Here is a 19,782-nt window from a genome sequence, read left to right as displayed (position 1 = left end):
GTGATAGGAGGTGGTTACTTTGTGATATTACTTATTACTTTGACTGTTCTTGTATTGAAATGTGTGTCCTAGTGCAGCTGGGACACACATTGGCCTTAACACTTTGCATATGAAGGGGTAGCATTAGACATTTTCAAAGAAGTACTTCACTTTCGCTTGTATTCTGATTAGAGTATAAGTCACATGGCATTTTCTGCTTTGTTTTGTTTTTTCTAAGCAGCCATTCCCACTCTTGACTTTGGGGATGACTGCTCAAGAAGCTTTACACACATCTATTGTTTTATGTTTGTTATTATGTTTTGCACTCTATGCACATACTTTGTGGGATTTAGTTGGTCAGAAGAAGTCAGAGACTTGTCCTGAAGCCACAGTCTCAGAGTACTTTCCAAAGTAAAAGTATTTTGCTCTATTGGGTTGCATTCATTCTCCCTGTAATTTCTTCAAGGTCTGTTCCTCTGACAAGTAGCTGCCATTCATTGTTGTCTTACAAGAAAGTGGTAGGAGTTGCATGGACATTTGAGAAACTTGATTCTCATACTCAGATTCTACAGTTTTGCAGACTGTAAACAGTTTTTGTATTTAACTCAGTGTTACAGCATTCACAGCTTCTTGAACATAAGACAACGAGGAACAATTGTGTCATGTTATAGCCTTATTCAAAAATTAATTTTTTCACTTCAAAATTGTCCATCTAATAACAAAAAAACAACAACAACAAAACAAAAATATAACATGTACATGTTCACAGCCTTTGCAAAATACTTTGCTAAAGCTCCTTTTCCTTTATTTACCGCTTCAAGTTCTTTTTGAGTGTGATGCTTACCACACCATTCACCAACGATGTCTTTGTACTTTGTTTCATTCATCTTTCTCTCTTGTTTCTTGCTTCTGAAAAACATCCCATGGTATGACTCTGCCACCACCATTCGGGGATGGTTTTGGCCAGATGATGCGGCGTTCTTGGTTACCTTCAGACATGATGTTTGACATTCAGGCCAAACACTTGAGTCTTTGTTTCATTGCCCCAGGGAGCTTCTCATGGTCTGAGAGTCCTTCATGTGCCTTTTACTGAGAAGTGGTTTCCACCTTGCCACTCTACCATAAAGGCCTGATTGGAGGAGTGCAAATTGTTGTCTTTTTGGAAGGTTCTAATAATAGATAAAAAACTTAACTGGAGAGCTCACGTAAGATATATTCATTCCAAAGTATCACGAAGCATTGCAGTACTAAACAAGGCAAAACAGGTATTCGACAGAACATCACTTCATATTCTCTACTGTTCACTGGTTTCACCATACTTAAGCTATTGTGCAGAGGTCTGGGGCAATAACTATAAAACCACATTACATTCACTTTTTACTCTTCAAAAGAAAGCAATTCGAATCATCCACAATGCAGGTTATAGGGAACATACAAACTCACTATTTTTGCAGTCTGAAATATTGAAAATTGACGATATAGTGAAATTCCAAACAGCACAAATTCTATTCAAAGCAAAAAATAAAGAACTGCCAGGTAATATTCAGAGTATGTTTTTTTTGAAAGAAGGAAGTTATAATTTAAGGGGTTTTTGTAACTTCAAAACAATGAAGATACGTACTACAAGAAAAGGCTTTTGTGTTTCTGTTCAAGGAGTGAAAATATGGAACAAACTGAATATGGAATTAAAGCAATGTCCAAACATAAAACTGTTCAAAAAGAGTTATAAAAATATGATCTTCTCGATCTATAAAGAAAAGGAAAATATTTAAATTAAGTGAATGTCTCTATTTAAAAACAAACAAACAAAAAATTCATGATGTGATATTATAGTATATAGTATATCAGAAATCTGTTCACTATTTTTATTACAAATTATATCAGTAAGGAAGCTGACTAAATATTCACTGATAATTTATGGGACAGGGGTGGGATTAAATAAGTGTATACTTCTTCCCACTCCCTTTCAACATGTAAATTAATCAGAATGTTTTTTTGTATGTAATTTGTATAGTATTTTTTTTCTCTCTTATTTCTTTTCTAAATGTACTTGTATATTGTTCACATGTTGAAATAAATTACCAATCAATTCTTCTCTCTCCACAAGAAAAGCAGGAGCTCAGAGACACTTACAGTTACTATCGGGTACTTGGTCATCTTTTACCCCAATCTCTCAGACTGGTTGGTCTGCTTTAGCCAGGGTTGTAGTCCTTTAAAAACGTCTTCTGGAGGCCACTCTTTTCCCCCCAATATGTCATATTAGGGATAAAAAGCTATTTTTTCCATTTTTAAAAGTTACTTTTTTAACTTGTTGGTCGGCAGATCTTTTTTGCAGTGACATGGTCATTCTATCAGCATGCAAAGAAAGTCTGTTGTGCTCTTTTCATTAGGATGCGGTGCAAACTTTACAGCTGACAGCGGCCGTGTGGTTTCACCAAATTATCCAGCAGACTACCCATCCAGAGCCAACTGCAACTACACCATAGATGCTGGAGAAAAGACTGTGGTCATCCTCACCTTTCAGACATTTCAAGTTGAAGGTAAGTGTTACAATTAGGGATATCTACCGCCGGTATCCGGTGCCATTATGGCAAACTCAGCAGCCTGCAACAAGTGCTTTAAGGTGATACTGTGCAAAGGAGGTAACACCTCGAATCTGATGAAACACCTGGCGACGCATAGCGGGGTTTTTTTGAAGCCGACTACCTACTACAGGTGTGGTGCCTGTTATCGACCCGGAGTTATCAACATCCCCCAAGAACACGAAGAGGAGAGTCCTGGCCCCTAGCCCTGCCAGTGTAGCAGAAATGATGAGGATGATGATGCAGCAGCAGCCGTTCTTCTCTGCGTGAGTAGCTTCATGTTGTTCGTGTGTAATTCACGTTGAGTAGGCTAACCACGTTATTACATTAATGCATGTAAGGTGAACTAGCAAACACCGTTGTAGTTACATGCGGCTGTCTTCTTGTTTGATGGCAGATGCTCCCTTCACCCTGGACAAAAAGGCTAAAATGACCAAAGAAAAATTGGAAAACAGTTAAACATGAGAGGTTTTTGGACAAAGTTTGTGTTTTTTCCATTGTTTAAGCACTGCTTCCAGCCAAGAGTAGGGATGGGTATCGTTTAGGTTTTATCCGATACCAGTGCCAAACCAGTACTTTTGAAATGGTGCCGGTGCTTAAAAGGTGCTCGAACCAGTGCTTAAAGAATGGAGAACACAAACTTTGTCCAAAAACCTCTCATGTTCAGCTGTTTTGTTGTGAGGTTTTTTTGTTTTGTTTTTGTTATTGATTTAATACCGTGGTTAGCCTACTTAACGTAAATTACACACGAACAACATTAAGCTACTCACGCAGAGAAGAACGGCTGCTGCTGCATCATCATCCGTCATCATTTCTGCTACACTGGCAGGGCTAGGGGCCAGGACTCTCCTCTTCGGGTTCTTGGGGGATGTTGATAACGCCGGGTCCGATAACAGGCACCACACCCGCAGTAGATGTGGTCTTGCAGCAAGCTATCAAATACGGTGCATTTCTCGGCTTTTAAAAAAACGCTATGCATCGCCAGGTGTTTCATCAGATTCGAGGTGTTACCTCCTTTGCACAGTATCACCTTAAAGCACTTGTTGCAGGATGCAACAGCATCTTTTGCTGTGAAGTACAGCCAGCCTTTTGACCGCTTCGCCTTGGGCATTTTTAATCTGTAGCTCTGCTCTAAAAGAACGTACGTACCTGGACCTGCCTACTATCCTCGGAAACATAAAATGGCTAGAATCCAAAGTGTATCACAGCTCAGGAGGAAAAAAGCACCGAAATAAAGCACCGAAATGTGCGCTGCTTTTCGGTCTGGTTACTACTGTTTATGTCAGAACCGATACCAATACCCATCCCTAGTTACAGTTAACACATTTGCATCCAAAATATCTAATAAGATTCAGTAGTTTGTTGAATAATTCCCCCCTCTCTCTGTTGTCTAGCACATTCTACCTGTCTGTACGATGGCCTGAAGATCTACAGTCTTGCTACCAGTGGCATTCCTATTGCTACTTTGTGTGGTACCACCATCCCAGGGAGCTTCTCCACCTTTGGCCCCATGTTGCTCCATTTCTACTCTGACTCTGTGATTACAGACACTGGCTTCATGGCAGAATACACAGCTATTCGTAAGCAATTCAAAGTCAAATTATTGTTATACCCTAATGAGCCATCACCATTTGTTTTAATCAAAATCAAAGAATGGAAAGGCAAAGAACATTTTATAAATTGGAATAAAGTCCAGTATTTTTAATTAAAATTATTATAATTATGTAATGAACCACTTTTCCATTAAGTTACTATGTCAAACTTTTTCAATCCCTTCTACTTTTCTTTTTTGGCATTTATCTTCTTTACTCTAAGGAGGATAATTTGTAAAATACATATTAATCAATGTCAATATAATGTTTTAAGGGAAAAAACTAAATGACAGATTTTATTTTGGTTTGTTTCTTTTTTGTATTTTCATTATATTTGGCATTAGGTATATTTATTATAAAGGGTGTGGTGTGAGGAGTAGATGCATACATCTAAAGTTGTGATTGTGTGTCTTTGTGTTTGTGTGCATGTACAGCATGTGGTGGTTTCTTTAACAGCACCGCGGGTACAGTGAGCAGTCCGGGGCTGTCCATGACCAACTATCACCACAACATCAACTGTACCTACCACATATGGGTCCAAGCAAACAGAGTAGTAGATCTTAAGTAAGACTACACTGACTTCACTGGCTGCTCTAACCTGACTGCAGTACTTCACAAATGACCTGATATTGTTCACAAATCATTTTATTGTTTTATAAACAGAACCAAATCTTGAAAAACTTGAATGCAGTGTTGTTTTTCAGTTAGCTTTGACTTTTAAAAAAGATTACTTAAAAAATTACATGACATCAGTGCAATGTCTTAAAACTAGAACAACTCTAAACATTTTTCCCACATATTTCTGTGGAACCTCCTTCACACAACAATGGGAACAAGCAAAGCCTTGGATACATAGGACTGGTTTCATCTGATAACCGGACAAACTGGTGCTCTTGTACTCTGGGCTTTAAGAAATGTTTCTTTTCCACAGGTTTAACACCTTTCATCTGGAGGCATCTTCTTCCTGTCAGTTTGACTCTGTGGCAGTTTATGACGGACCAGACACTCTGTCACCCTTGCTGGGGAAATTCTGTGGCACAGTGCTCCCACCCAATCTCCGTTCCTCCACAAATCAGCTATTCATTGTCTTCAGCACAGATAACACAGTGAATGGGATTGGTTGGAGAGCTACTTACAGTGAAACGCTCGGTAGGTGGTAATGACTGTGTATTTTTTATTTTATTTTAAGAACAAGTGAACACCACTTATTCATAAAACTACACTTGCACCACACAACTGATGATCTCCTGGGACATTCAGTCTCTAGAGCTTATTCAGAAAAAAAATTGTTCAGCTGAGTGTGTGGATAGAAAGACTCATTTAAAAAGTGAAGTAAAGGAAAAATGGCTGGAGCTGATAGGAACCCCAACTTTGGGTACAAGACTGCACTTCAAGATGGTAAAAGGACTGGTACTTACTATATAGTACCCTTGTACTCGGGTTGAGCAATCAAAGTGCTTCCTGCTACAAGTCTCATTCACTCAGTCACACACAGATTCATACAACACTGTATGCTAAGCTTTCCCTAACATTCACATACATATTCACGATGGATGCATCAGGGCCACGTGAGGGTTCAGTCTCTTGCCCAACAGAAGACATTAACCCTAGTCTGGAGAAGCTAGGGATTCATCCACCAAGCATCTGATTGTAGTGGGCGACTGTGACCACAGTAACCCACTACATTAGGTCACACCTGTCAAATAAAAACAAATCTGAGGCTGCAGTGGATTTTCCACAGCTGAAAGCAGGGAAAAGGGAAGCCTAGTCTCAGTTTTCCTAAGGCTTTAGATCATGGAGCCAAAATGTGACATCAGTTGTATCCATCCATGGACCAAACCCACCTTGGGTCAAAGAATGGTGACAGTCAAATACAATGTAAAGGGGAAGAGGATTTGCTCACTAAGAGCCAGACTTTCACCCACCACACAACATACCCAGAAACCCACAGATCATCAGCTCAGCTGTTCACCCTGATTGAAATGTGAGGTAACACCTAAATAGCAGTCCAGGCTAGTTTCCAAAGATCCCCTTGAAGTACGTGATCACTGAGTAAATTTGAATGAAAACTGGCTGATAATGTCTCTTCATTCTCATACACTGACAATTTTTGTAAACAACCTTCTCTTAAAGACTGAATATTTGACTTCCGTGCAACTGAGTGAAAAGGGACAGTGAATGTTTAGATTTTATGTGCTTGTAAACTTGAGCATTTTCTTGATTTGCATTGTGTGTTGTTGGTGTTTTTTGTGCTTTCTGGGCATGTGTCCATTCTTTGTAGGAATTGATTTAAGGTACAATTACTGTATGCAGTTTGCTGGTGATGACTAAAACAACAACATTAGTCTGTCTCGAATTCTGACTGGGTACCCAGCAGCAACTGTTACAAGTACTATCTAGGCAGTATTATCTATTTTTACATTACTAGTTTGAACTTTCCAGACATTGGACAAGTTCTATTGTTGCTGTTTTATCCAGAATAAACAAGTGGACATGCTTAAATTACTTGCAGGTCCAGCACAGGGATGTGGTGGATACCTTTCCATGCCCATGGGCATGTTTGGTTCACCAGATCCAAATCTAGATGGTGTCTATGAACCACGGATGAACTGCCTATGGACCATTGAGATGCCTGTCAACAAGGCAGTCAATCTGACCTTTGACTCCTTTGAACTTGAGACTTCCACTACCTGCCGCTATGACTATGTCAGAGTAAGTATACGGAGGGCAGATATTTAATTCATTGAAAATTTTCAAGTTCAAATTTCAACAGTAATATTTTTATACTAAAACCCAGTTTACACTGGCACAGTGTGTTAGTACATCTGGCCACAAGTGGATCAATTGACTCCACTTGTGGCCAGATACACTGACCACAATGAATGAATGTTACTATGACCAAATGAACTTGCTACTATCTGGTATTTCCGCCAAGCTTGTATTAATATTTGTATCTGTATCTCTCTCAGGTTTATGATGGTGACAACATGAACTTCCCTTTGGTTGGGACATTTTGTGGAACTTCTGTCCCTGCTTCCTTCATATCAAGTGGAAACTTTTTGACTGTTCACTTTGTCACTGATGGCTCGGTGCAGAGGCGAGGCTTCAATGCTACCTACAGAGAAGTACCATGTAAGAAACATTTTGATACTGCATTGCATTCAAAGTCATATTTTCACATGAAGAGACATGAGACAATATTTTACGTACAAAATCCATCTGCCCTCTTTTTTATTTTATCCATCACAATCTTCAATGGATGCGGCTCTCAGGTCCTTACATACATGCAGCTATACATGGATTCGAGGTTACAAAAATGTGATTTGTTACATTTTGTTATGCCACCGACACAGCTGGGTTGAAGACATGAGCGTACGATCGTGTTGGTTTTTAGATTTTCATAAAATATCTGGCAAGCAATGTCAGCTAGACCTTCAGGCCAAAAGACTTCAGCCCAGTTGAACTCACATCGCTGGTCATGAAATGTTTTGATCATTATGTGAAAAAATACATATTTTTTCATCATCTTCAAGTGAAAAACTAATTCTTGGGCAGCAAAACACAACAAATAATATGTTTTTAGTTTTTTGTAACTTTTACTTTTCAAGATGGATTCTAAAATGCTACACATTGTACATTTATTGAAAATGTGTTGGCTTCTGTATTATTTGTTGCTTTGGAAAGACTTCTGTGGCACAGAACACAGCAATTAGAAAGGCAGTAACAATAGCCAGGAAGTTGTTGGGATTTGCATTAGCACTGTGTGTGGAGCAAGGCAATTAACATTGTGAGTGATGTGAGGCATCCACTTGCCTCTTCCTTTAGACTACTACCATCTGCACGGTGCTATTGTCGCTCTTTGTTCACAAAAAAAACCAAACCCCAGACTATATGGTATGTTTTAGAGAACGGCTCTTCTACTGTTACAGAATAAGTCTGGCTATTTTTGGAGGGTTTTTGTTTCTAATTGTGTCTGTCTTTCCTCAGTAATTTGTGGAGGGACACTGAATGCCACCTCTGTTGTCCAGACCGTGACGTCACCCTTTTTCCCTAATGAATATCCTCCTTACACCTCCTGTCGGTGGATCCTGGATGCTCCAGCCCTAGAAACCATCAAAATGTCCATCCAGACCTTCGTCCTCCAGCCTGACCAGAGCTGCTCTGCAAACTATCTAGAGTTGAAAGACTGGCCTATGGTGAGTACAGACAGACCTAGACCAACACGTGCTGTGTCGTTAATACTAAGGTGGTGACTGGACCTCCTAAGCAACTATCACTCTTATCATTTTGTAGAACTTCAAGATGAAGTTACTCCAATTGTTTTTCCCTTTTTAAAATTTGAAATTATTAAATGTCACTTGCATTAGATGAACTCTTGTAAAATTGAATATGCAGTGAAAAGGAGGTGCACTAATAAGAAGGTGGCTCTGACAGCACACATTATCAAAACTATTTCTATTGGTATGCTATGCTATTGCTATGTCTATCATGTAGGACTTGTTGGTGCCACCTGAACAGAATCACAGACCAGGCACTGAGTAGTCAGGAAGCCAGTCTGAGAAAAGAGGAATTGTGACCACATTTTATCATCATAGTTTTTGTCTACCAAAAGTCAAACGCAGAGAGGCATCGATCGTGTGGAAATTAATAATTGAAATACTATTTATAAAATTGTTTGTACATCCCTAAACCTCAGTGCAAGTACAGATTGGGATACAGTGTAACAACCCAAAATGACTCAATAGTAACACATTCATAAAACTCTCCCTTTTAAGCTTTTGATGTATTTTGGGAAATGTGTGAACTTTTTGTCATGACATTTATATATTAACCAAAACTAAAAGGTTTCATCAGAGTGTCTTTGATCATGTTCAGTATGAAACCGCCTTACGGTACCAATACGTAGACGTATGGCGTTAGTATCATTCTAATAAGATTCTTGTGTTTTTCAGGGAGACTATGGGCAGTCTCATAAGCTCTGTCCATCAGATGGCCATCTACCAGACTTTTACAGTTATGGCAGAACAATGCATGTGCAGTTCAAATCCGACACCTTTGTGACAGGAAATGGCCTCAGCTTCACTTTTCAAATTGCCAGTAAGGAAGGAGAAATAGACCCAAAATACCCTATTGAAATCATGCCTTTTTATTATTAATAAAATTCAAATGACTTTAAAAAGTGTGCTTGCTTGTCTGCATCATCCATACTTATTGAAGTGGTGAATATTGTAAATTGTATCTGGTTTCTGATAAGTGCTCTAACTATAGTTTCTGTGTTTTTCAGGCTGTAGCCGAACATATGAGCAGGAATATGGCTACCTGAAGAGTCCAGGCTGGCCTGACATATATCCCAACAACATGGATTGCACCATCATCCTAAAGGCACCACAGAACAACTACATCTCTTTCTTTTTTAACAATTTTGATGTGGAAAGCCATAGCAACTGTCAGTTTGACTATTTGGAGGTAAACCAAGCAATGTTAATGCAGAGACACAGACGCTGTGTGTGTGTGTGTGTGTGTGTGTGTGTGTGTGTGTGTGTGTGTGTGTGTGTGTGTGTGTGTGTGTGTGTGTATGCTTGCATGTGCCATTTAGAATAGAATAGAACAGAATAGAATAGAAAAGAATGCCTTTATTGTCACTATCAGATGTACAATGAGATACAGAGCATCTCCTACTCAGTGCAAGAGGAGAAGGAGAAGAAAGGGGGTGTGAGGTGCACAGTTTCTATTCTATTCTATTCTATTCTATTCTAACATGCTGTTCATTCCTTCATATATTATAGAAGTGTCAGATTCAGTGTAAATGGCGGTTGGATACCGTATTCTGTGTGTGATATGTTTTATCCTCGTTTCCATGATTTTCACCTCTCAGATCCGTAACGGCAGTACAGCAGACTCACCACTGATTGGCAAGTTCTGTGGAAGCACTCTGCCAAGCCCTGTCTTCCCACAATCCAACCAACTCTACCTACGCTTCAAAAGTGACTTTTCGCATTCTCGTGATGGCTTTGATGCCACATGGACATCCTCCCCTCAAGGTCTGAACTGAACTGAATAAAATATCATTTTTAACCAGTTCCTATAAAATATCAAGTCGTTTTTTTTTCTTGTTGGCATGACCAACTAAACAGGATTTTTTACTATTACTTTTACTCTTTTATACATTTGACATCCCTCCTTTAAGCTTTTAAGTCAACATGTATTTAGAATTTTAAATCCTGCTCTATTTAGGAACTATAAGATATTTTTAGTAGTAGCAGTTTTTGTAATGAAGGAATGCAGATTGTTCACTCTGTTCATCCTGTCTTTTTTTTAACTAGGTTGTGGTGGCACTCTATTTGGAGACCAAGGCTCATTCGCAAGTCCAAACTACCCTGGAACCTATCCCAATAACACCCATTGTGAATGGAGCATCATGGCACCAAGAGGCCGTGTTGTGACCATTACCTTTAACCAGATCAGTATTGATGATCCTGGAGATTGTCAGAACAACTTCTTGAAGTTGTACGATGGCCCAGATACCTCTTCACAGTTTGTTGGACCTTACTGTGGTGTGGTATGTTAAAGAGCATTATTGTAATCTTGACATAATACGGTTTTTATACATTTTACTGCATTGCATATGTCAGAAAGATTTTACGGACTTAGCGTTCCAGATTAGGTACGAGTGATCAAAAGCTCAGTAGAAAGAGACAAGTCAAACCCGTCCTATTCAAACCTCTGACATCTAGTGTCCGGTGTTGTCTTTGTTATGGACCTGTGTGGTATAATAATGCTATTATTTAAAGAGCATTATAAGGGCTTCACAAAATAGGTTAGGTGAGTCTGGTCAGGGTATTAACAATGTAGAAATAAACTATTAAGCATATATTTTTCAATGGTAATGTAGTTTTACTACATCTGTAACAGAAAAAGCTATAAATTGATTACTTGGGGTAAAGAAGTCCTCATAACTGAACACTCCACTTACTGGGTCCATCATGTGGTTGTATCATTCTGTCATGAAATGCAGAGAGATAGGACCCAGACTGAGACTTGTAGTTGACACAAGACAAGTCTTTATTATGGCTAATATCGTCCAGATCACAAACTTATCAAAATTCCAAAAAACAGCAAGCACCAGGATAACAGTGTCAAACAAATAAGATACATATTTTCAAAACACTGTGTCTCTGCGACTTTCAAACCCCAAAACATGTTGCACCAAAGTAACACGTTTTGAAAGTCCATCTTTCACCAACTGAAAAAAAATGCTGTGATTGCAGCCGTTCCCTCTTTAACTCTGACAGTTTGAATATTAACAATCACAAAACTGAGCTAATGTCTCATATTTAGGTGGTTTTGCTAGTTACAGTCATTGTGCAGGTGTACTGTTTATAAAATTACAATAACAAAAAGTTCAGATTGAGTGTGCAGTATAAGGTAACTAGTGTACTTATTTACCTATTCACTTTGCAATAGATTATGGTGTCATGCAAAAATAATATATAATTTGAATTTTTTCTTCAGTATTTAGAGTTGTATTGTGTTCATTTCCATATAGATATAATGTTTTCTTTGAATTCTTTGTCAGAATAAAGCACAGACATTGTACTTTGGTAACTATGATTGGTAATGTGGTTTTTTTTTCCTGTTTCTTAGCTATTTAGAGTGAGTCACTGTTGATAGTTTCAGTATAAAAATGTAAGTTTCTCCTATTTCTGTGTTGTTTGTTCAGGAAACCAACATTGCTCCATTCACAGCCACTGCCCACCAAGTCTATGTTGTTTTCCAAGGCCAGTACTCCACCCTACCTTCAGGATTCAGACTCACCTGGACCAGCTGAGAGGATGCTCTCTTTCTTCATCTCTGTCTCTCTCCCTCACACACACACCATTACTAAAGCTATGTCATAATGCCGTGTTATAATAAATATATAATTCAAGAAATGCAACAGTGTGCTCAGTCATTTTTATATCAGGTGCTGCTTGTAAAGCAGAATGCTGCTGCATCAACCTCACTCACCTGCTGATGAGTTAGATGTCACAAACCACACTTATTTTTTGACATGGTGACAAATAAAGGTGTCAATCAAATCAACATGCTTTAAACATTAATAATGACAGCTTTGCGTATTATATTTGTTTTATTGGTTCTCATATTTTAGCAGTGATAAAGATGTTTGTCTAGATGTTTATTGGAAAACTTAAGACAGGCCTGTGCATGTGCCCCTTTGAGAAGAGGGATCTTGCAAGCACGTCAACATTTCAGTCCATAATGGCACAGTTTTGGGCTGATCTCATGATCATCATTACCCTGTGAGGCAAGGTCTTGCACAGATCTCCAGACAAATTGTCATGGTTTGCTGTGTGGCCGGCAGGATGTAGGACCCAAAAGCAAGACTCGTGGAAGGCAGCTTTATTTTGACTGTAAATGGTTCTTCCTACAGAAAACAAAACCTGAAAGCGAGGAGCTAGTAATTCGAACTAAACTACTAAATACTGAGGGCTAAAATACACAGCATAACAAGAGGATGGGGAAACACAGCTGGGACTAAAACTCAAAACACTGAACACAGGACAGGGACTATCAAAGTAAAACAGGAAACACATGGCAGGCACAGAGGAACGGAGCACAGGGACAGGAGTGACATGAGACATAACTGACTGGGGAACAAGAAAATAAACATGAAGGCAGAACTAAACCTACACTAAACATGAGGGGCACAGGAACACGACCCAAGAACTAGAATTCAAGGAATACTAGAAAACTTAGGGAGCTAAAAGTAACAGTGATGAACCATGATGAAATCAACACTTGGTCACCAACGCAGGGCCGTGACACAAATGGTCATTCTACATTTCTTTTATTTCTGAATAATCGTACCAACAGTGGTCATTTTCTCACCAAGCTTCTTGTTGAATGTCTGGTAGCTTTTACAGCTTTGTGCAGGTCCCCAGTCTTGTCGCTCATGACCAGAAGAGGTTGGAATGGAACAAATTGTTTCTATGGATAGATGCTTTCTACACATAACGAGTTGAGATCAGGAGTGTCTGCAACTGATTGATTGACTGATTGATTATAATGTAAGTGCCTGATGGGCACACAACCAATCTGTTGGAGCCAGAATTCTGGCTGGACTGCAGGGGATCGAATAGTTATACTTAATGACACGCAAATTGATTTATAACTTTTATGTAATGTGTGTCGTCTCTCTCCATTAAAATGAAACTACCACAAAACTAGAGGCTTTTGTTTTGTTTTTGTAAGTGACCAAACTTAAAAATTCAGCATGGGATCAAATAATTAGCAAACTGTATGTTTAGCAAGATGAAGTAGTTTGTTGCTAGTTTTAGTAAAGGAACAATGGTACTATTACTAGGCCCTTTTTTTCTTAGGTCAGGAAGGCGCACAGAAGGGTAAAGTTGTTCATGCAACGAGCATACAAGATGCAGCACAAAAACCGTGAAACTGTCAGTTTGCTTTAAAGTGGTCAATTTTGTTTTGTTAGGCAGTGGAAGAACTGGATTTGTTTTTTCTTTTTTAGTTACAAGGTTAAAATATGTCAAGAAGGCAGGTTAACATTAATCCTATAATACATAGTTTTAACGGCATCCACTTCACTGTTATATAAAAACTAATGTAAATCAATGCATAGCTTTACTACTAGCTCTGTCTTTTTATTCACAAATTTTAATTGCCTTCTAGCACTTTCCAAAGTCTACACGAATCACGTTATAATCTGCCCCATGCTGAGCCACGACTGATGCAACACTCACTACCTAAGGGCAGTGTCATGACTCAGACGAGAGCAGACATCCAGACATCTGAGCTATCACAGACTCATCATTTTAGAGTTAATCATATGTTACACAGCTCTGTTAAAGCTCATTCAAAGATTGATAAACAGGAAAACACCTCAAAAATCATACTACTGTGAAAAACCTTTTTACATATATTTACATCATATACTAAAGATAAAGTGAAATGTTTCACTTTGAAATTGTTTTTAATGAATTAATTTACATTTTAATGATAATGGGTTATAGTTCGTGAAAATCAGAACTGCTGCATCTCAAGTTATTTCCCAAACTTCATAGACTTGGGGTTATGGTTGGGCCTCTTGTCGGCAGTCCCATTTCAGTGGTCCTAACACATTCATCAGCAGAGTCAAAGGCCAGCAAAATTTTATACAAATAAACCATAAAAAAAACTAAGCTTGACAGGTTGTGAACTGTTGTGAAAGATAAATATCTACTATTATTATATATTACCTAAGTATTATCGGCAGGCACCAAAAAAGTAATAACCAGATGATGGTTGTGTGTGAAACAGAAATTGTAGAGGAAATATAAATAGTAAAAACACAAATGGTATAAATGGGAAATATATGTGTGTTTTGCTCACCTGTAACATTCTCAGAATTACAGAAGTGAAAAGCAATTAAACTGGTGAAACAAAAGCCTGAATGATATAGTTGTACCCCCTGATAGATGGTACAGTCTGCCTGTCTAGCAATGAAGACAATGCTTTAGAGCTTCTGCAACGAAGGGGGGCAGTTAAAGGAACAGGCTGCTGTTTTAATGCAATTTAACCTTTTCCTCCTTTCAGTTTAAACTAGGAAACGTAAAACTCATTCTTCTCCTCTGCTCTTTACACTGTAATAATTCTTCTCATGTTTTACTTTTAATCCAGAGCTCTTGGACCTACAGATTCAGTGGCAGTCACTGATAGGTGCAAATGACCTGAGGGCTGAAGCAGCTTTTTGTCTTATCTTGGTAACTTCAGGGTTATTAGGGTATAATTTATGCTGCAAACCTTATCTGCTTCAGAGCGGGTTAGACTAAAGATCAGCAGGTTTGAAATCACTGTCTACTGACCAATCAGTTCCCTAGAATATAGCGGCAGCATTCCTTGGACCTCTGTGTCCAGAGGGCCTAAAGTTTTCCATCATCGTTGCATTTCCCGGATGATCAGTGACAGATAGGAATTCTTAGAAACAACTTTATCATCAAACTTTTTATTTTATTGTTGTATCAACTTTAATATGCTTCAAACTATTAAACACCACCAAGGCTGCACCTGAGAAAAAAAATTGTCTTTTAATTTATTGAAACATTCTCATTTATAGTCTGTCAGATTCTCTGTGTCTTAATGGTAGGGCTATGACTTTGTTAAGTGTGTTAACTTACATAGTTGGCCAATGTGCTATTATTGTAGCTGCCCTTTTACAGTCTCATGACCTAAGTGCACATTGATACTAAACTGCATGATTTTCATCTCACATCAGTGATTTTTTGAAGAAGCTTTGTTGCTTTGATTCTGTTTAATTTATGGAACGGAAATGAAATCCTGCAGGACCCAGTAAACAACAACATCTTGTAAACAACTGCCAAAATTAAATACAAAATAAATGAAGCAAAGAGTGTTTACAGTTTCTCCTTTATTGTTTACATTAATGCTTAAAAAAGTGTACAAAAAAAAGGCCCTTACCACCCTCCCCCAAAGATCAAATGGTACATCCCCCCCACCCCATACAAGCCCTTTTGGGCTGAATGAATGAGAAAGGGGTTAGGGGGAGGGGTAGTGTGAGTTGGAGTCACTGTGGTGTTCAGGCACTCTGCAGCAAGCATTCCTATGAGCCACATTGATTCTACCAGTTAATTCTAGTTCTGCTGCATGGAGCAAACACTCGCGAAATAACAGCGACACTCAGATTTGACTCAAGGGTGTGAGGATGAAAGTGCTGCTGCTTTTGTTGTTGATGGGGCAAGCCACCGCTCAGCACAGAGGTGAGACACCTTTTTAAAAAGTTTGCTGAGTTCTAACAGCTGCTTTGAATTCTTATTCTCAAGTAACTTCACAGATTCAAAAAATCTCAGAGAGGAACACTGAAAAAGTTTTTATTTTCAGGGTTACACATCTGTTTAAGCACTGTTGAACCCATCGCAGCTCTGCAGCCTGATCAGTGGGATTAGAGCTGGCTCTAATGTCGATGATTTAAGCAGAATGTACTTTTATTCTTGTTTCCCAAAGTAGTTTGACTGTAGTATTCTGCTATAGTTTAAAGTATGTTTCCCTTTCAGCTGTGTGTGTGTTACTGTTATAACAAATCACATGTGCATCTTTGAGTCCTTGAGTCTTCATCGCTGTGGGTATTTTGAATAGTGTAATGTAGTGAACATGCTACTGTTATCTTTGTTTTGTCTTCGGTCAGGGTCAGTTTGTTCTGATTTAAGGAACATTTATGCACCCTGACCTCTTTCTGTAAAAGTTTCAGTCAGCAGACTCGAGACAAACAACTTTGGGATTAAGCTCCACTTTTCCATCAGAGGTCAAATATCTGGAAATCTGATCTGGATTAAAGCTTGAGCACCTGTGATGTTATCTTTATCATCATATTCATCACCCCGAATCTGTTCAGGCATGCACTTTTACTTCTCTTCTCACTGGCTCATGAATGAATCAGTGGAACAGTGTGTGTGTGTGTGTGTGTGTGTGTGTGTGTGTGTGTGTGTGTGTGTGTGTGTGTGTGTCTGACAAAAGACAAGGAGAGGGAGAGAGATCAAGAATTAGTGTTTACAGTCACACTCTTCTCTCCTTCCTCGCTCCCCAGAGATCACCACCCCCAAACACACACAACACATATAGACAAATCTCTACAACCTAAATACCTCTCTGTGTCTGTGTGTGTGTGTGTGTGTGTGTGTGTGTGTGTGTGTGTGTGTGTGTGTGTGTGTGTGTGTATGTGTGTGTGTGTGTGTGTGTGTGTGTGTTGGGGGAAGGGTGACAGGTCATCCTGAACCTAAAATGGCTGACTTAACACATCCCAACACACAAACAGTCAGATGTAATGTTTTGTATGTAAAATATATAAACTAAGTACAGAGCAACATTTCACTGCAAGGTACCAGCAGCACCAGCATTATAGCATAATAATAGTGACAAAGCATCACACACAGTGGACTCGTATAGATCGCATATTTTATTAACCCCTCCACTGTTGTTCGATTCTCTCTCGCCTTAAATAATTTGCTCCAATCAGACTTTGGTTCCACGTATTTGAACCCTGAGGATATAACATCTGTATTCCTCGCTACCTATGTGAACATTCTCAATTAAAAAAATGCTTATATATATATATGTATATATATATGTATATATATATATATATATGTGTGTGTGTGTATATACTAAAAGATATTGAAGAATGAGTCACTCAGAAAAGAAACAGATCAACCTTTGACCTCTGACCCAGATTGATTTTCAAAAAACAAACACATGTTGGTTCATGTGTTTGTTTTGTTCAATACTAAAAACCTATGCACACTGTTTCAGAGTCCCATGGTTCTTAAATTCAGATTTTTAACCAACACAGTGAGAATCTCAGTGGGAAACTGCAGCTGAGTCAATAGACTGTGTGTGTCTGTGTGATTGGTGAGGTGGTAGGCTGTGGGGGTAGATGGGTTTCAGTAGTGTCTGAGAGACTTTACTTGTTTATGGCTCTAATATATTTAGGCTTTGAGGCCTGGAGATGTAATCACTGAGTATCCATTGAGACTGCTCACCTAAAGATGCAAATATTCTGCTCTTATGTGAGGAGGTTTCAAAATAAAGGTTATAGAGTAAACATTCAGAATTGTCTTTTTATTACAAAAACAAGTCAGATCTCACAAGAGTAACACCGAGGTTTTAGACAGTGACTCATCTGAGAGCATACCTGTAAAAAGACCTGAACTAATCTATTCATTCACTCATCAGATCACTAATGTCTCCCCTTATATCATTCTAATGTAACTGTACTACAGGTCTGTTTCCTGCCATATTGAATCTGGCCAGTAATGCAGTAATCAGCAGTAATGCAACATGTGGAGACCCAGAACCTGAAGTCTACTGCAAGCTGGTGGAGCACGTTCCAGGACGGAGGATAAAGAACCCACACTGTCTCAAATGTGATGCCAACTCCGTTCTGTCCAGAGGTACGAGACAAGACTCCAGATTCTTCTTTACATCAAAGATCCAGTTTGCTTTAATCCAGAACCAGAATCACACAGATCACTTCAAATTATCCAAATGAATTCACATTTTACCTTCAAATTAAACATTTTGCAGCATCAGTAAAGTACCATTTGCACTTAGCTATGAAATTCCAGTGCACTACTACAGTAGTCATCTCTGTGTGCAGAACGTCATCCAATCACAAATGCTATTGATGGAACCAATCGGTGGTGGCAAAGTCCAAGTATCAAGAATGGACAACAGTTTCACTGGATTACCATCACACTGGATTTGAAACAGGTAACACAAACACAAGTAAGACCCACACAGACTAAAACATAAAGAATGATCACAGATAAAAATGCAACCATTAGAGGAAAAATTTCAAGTACAGCAACTCTAATATCTACTGATATTTACTTAGACTCCTTCTGTCCAATCAATCTTTCCGAGTTAACTTCAATAATGTATTCTTCTAAACAATCAGTGTGCCGTTGAGACCCCATTAATTAATACCTCAGTTTTAAATATGATTAATATTATTATTAACGAGCTCCATACAAAGGGGTTTAAGGTGTCAGTAATTAAAGCATTACTTAAAAAGCTATCGCTTAATTCACCAACTATAGACGAATTTATGACCTTTCTTTACTCAAACAGTTGACTCGTCATCATCAGTGTAAGCCATGCACACTTGACATGTTCCTTCAGGATTTTCTGGTAGAAAGCAAAATGTGTTCTTCCATCAATTAGGGCGAGTCGTACAGGTGTTGGAGGGAGGGAGCTTTGGATAGCTTTATATGGCTTTAACAGCTGCATTTTGTATTTACTTTATGGCATCATCTTCTCTTTCCCTTTACTCCTAACTGGTTGTGGCTGGTGGCTGCCCCTCCCTGAGCCTGGTTCTTCCTGTGAACAGGGAGTTTTTCCTTCCTACTGTCACCAAGTGCATGCTTATAGGGGTTTTTCTTTCTTTCTAATATTCACCTTGTAAAATAAAGCACCTAAAGGCAACTGTTGATGTCAAATGGTGCTTTATGAATAAAATGTGAAAAATGAAAGTTTTGTTTTTCTTTTCATGACCAGAGGGGACAATAAAAGCACAGAGGAACACATTAACCAGATGAACAGTGCCAGTATCCTCTGTTCTTTACTCAAAGTCTTTGAGTAACTTTGAACTTTTGTGCTGTCCAGGTTTTTCAGATCGCGTACATCATTATCAAGGCTGCTAATTCTCCTCGAGCAGGTGAGACTGGCCCATGTACTGCCTGTTTATCTGCCTTTGACACAATCACAGAGTAAATATTTAAGACATCGTTCCATGTTTGCTATTCTGATCTGTCTGTTTCTCAGGTAATTGGATCCTTGAGCGGTCTCTGGATGGAGTTTCCTTTGAGCCCTGGCAATTTTATGCCATCAGTGACTCTGAGTGTTTATATCGCTACAACATCACACCACGAGTGGGACCACCAACCTATAAGAGTGATACAGAGGTCATCTGTACATCTTATTATTCCAGATTAAACCCACTAGAGCATGGAGAGGTGAGGCTTGCACTTGCTATGCTCATGTTATCTGTCTCAAATCAAATCACTTTTTTATTGTCACATCACATGTGCAGGTCTCCCTTTCTGTTTAGCGTCTGTCCA

General features: G+C 38.8%; 2 protein-coding genes across 3 annotated transcripts in view; both read left to right on the top strand.

The window, feature by feature from the left end:
* The window catches only part of cubn (cubilin (intrinsic factor-cobalamin receptor)), an 82,106-nt gene extending 69,813 nt beyond the window's left edge, over positions 1–12,293 (top strand). Inside the window, exons 54-65 of the mRNA XM_085419442.1 lie at positions 2,370–2,519; positions 3,956–4,141; positions 4,588–4,717; positions 5,085–5,302; positions 6,666–6,865; positions 7,123–7,285; positions 8,141–8,349; positions 9,106–9,250; positions 9,438–9,619; positions 10,029–10,194; positions 10,477–10,712; positions 11,874–12,293. Of these exons, the coding sequence (XP_085275568.1) occupies positions 2,370–2,519; positions 3,956–4,141; positions 4,588–4,717; positions 5,085–5,302; positions 6,666–6,865; positions 7,123–7,285; positions 8,141–8,349; positions 9,106–9,250; positions 9,438–9,619; positions 10,029–10,194; positions 10,477–10,712; positions 11,874–11,981 (2,093 nt within the window). The 3' untranslated portion in view covers positions 11,982–12,293. The remainder of the gene's footprint in view (positions 1–2,369; positions 2,520–3,955; positions 4,142–4,587; positions 4,718–5,084; positions 5,303–6,665; positions 6,866–7,122; positions 7,286–8,140; positions 8,350–9,105; positions 9,251–9,437; positions 9,620–10,028; positions 10,195–10,476; positions 10,713–11,873) is intronic.
* Positions 12,294–15,723: 3,430 nt separating this feature from the next.
* Positions 15,724–19,782, top strand: part of lama1 (laminin, alpha 1) — a 33,666-nt gene continuing 29,607 nt past the window's right edge. For both annotated transcript variants that reach the window (XM_085418071.1, XM_085418070.1), the window contains exons 1-5: positions 15,724–15,927; positions 17,944–18,114; positions 18,321–18,433; positions 19,328–19,379; positions 19,487–19,677. In XM_085418071.1, coding sequence (XP_085274197.1) covers positions 15,873–15,927; positions 17,944–18,114; positions 18,321–18,433; positions 19,328–19,379; positions 19,487–19,677 — 582 coding nt within the window. In that variant the 5' untranslated portion in view covers positions 15,724–15,872. The remainder of the gene's footprint in view (positions 15,928–17,943; positions 18,115–18,320; positions 18,434–19,327; positions 19,380–19,486; positions 19,678–19,782) is intronic.

This window comes from Rhamphochromis longiceps, linkage group LG9, assembly GCF_057381845.1.
Source record: "Rhamphochromis longiceps isolate RC_006_pf linkage group LG9, R_longiceps_female_GT1.1, whole genome shotgun sequence".
Taxonomy (NCBI): Eukaryota; Metazoa; Chordata; class Actinopteri; order Cichliformes; family Cichlidae; genus Rhamphochromis; species Rhamphochromis longiceps.
Note: the sequence above shows the minus strand (reverse complement) of the source record. Positions and strands in the feature narration are given on the sequence as shown.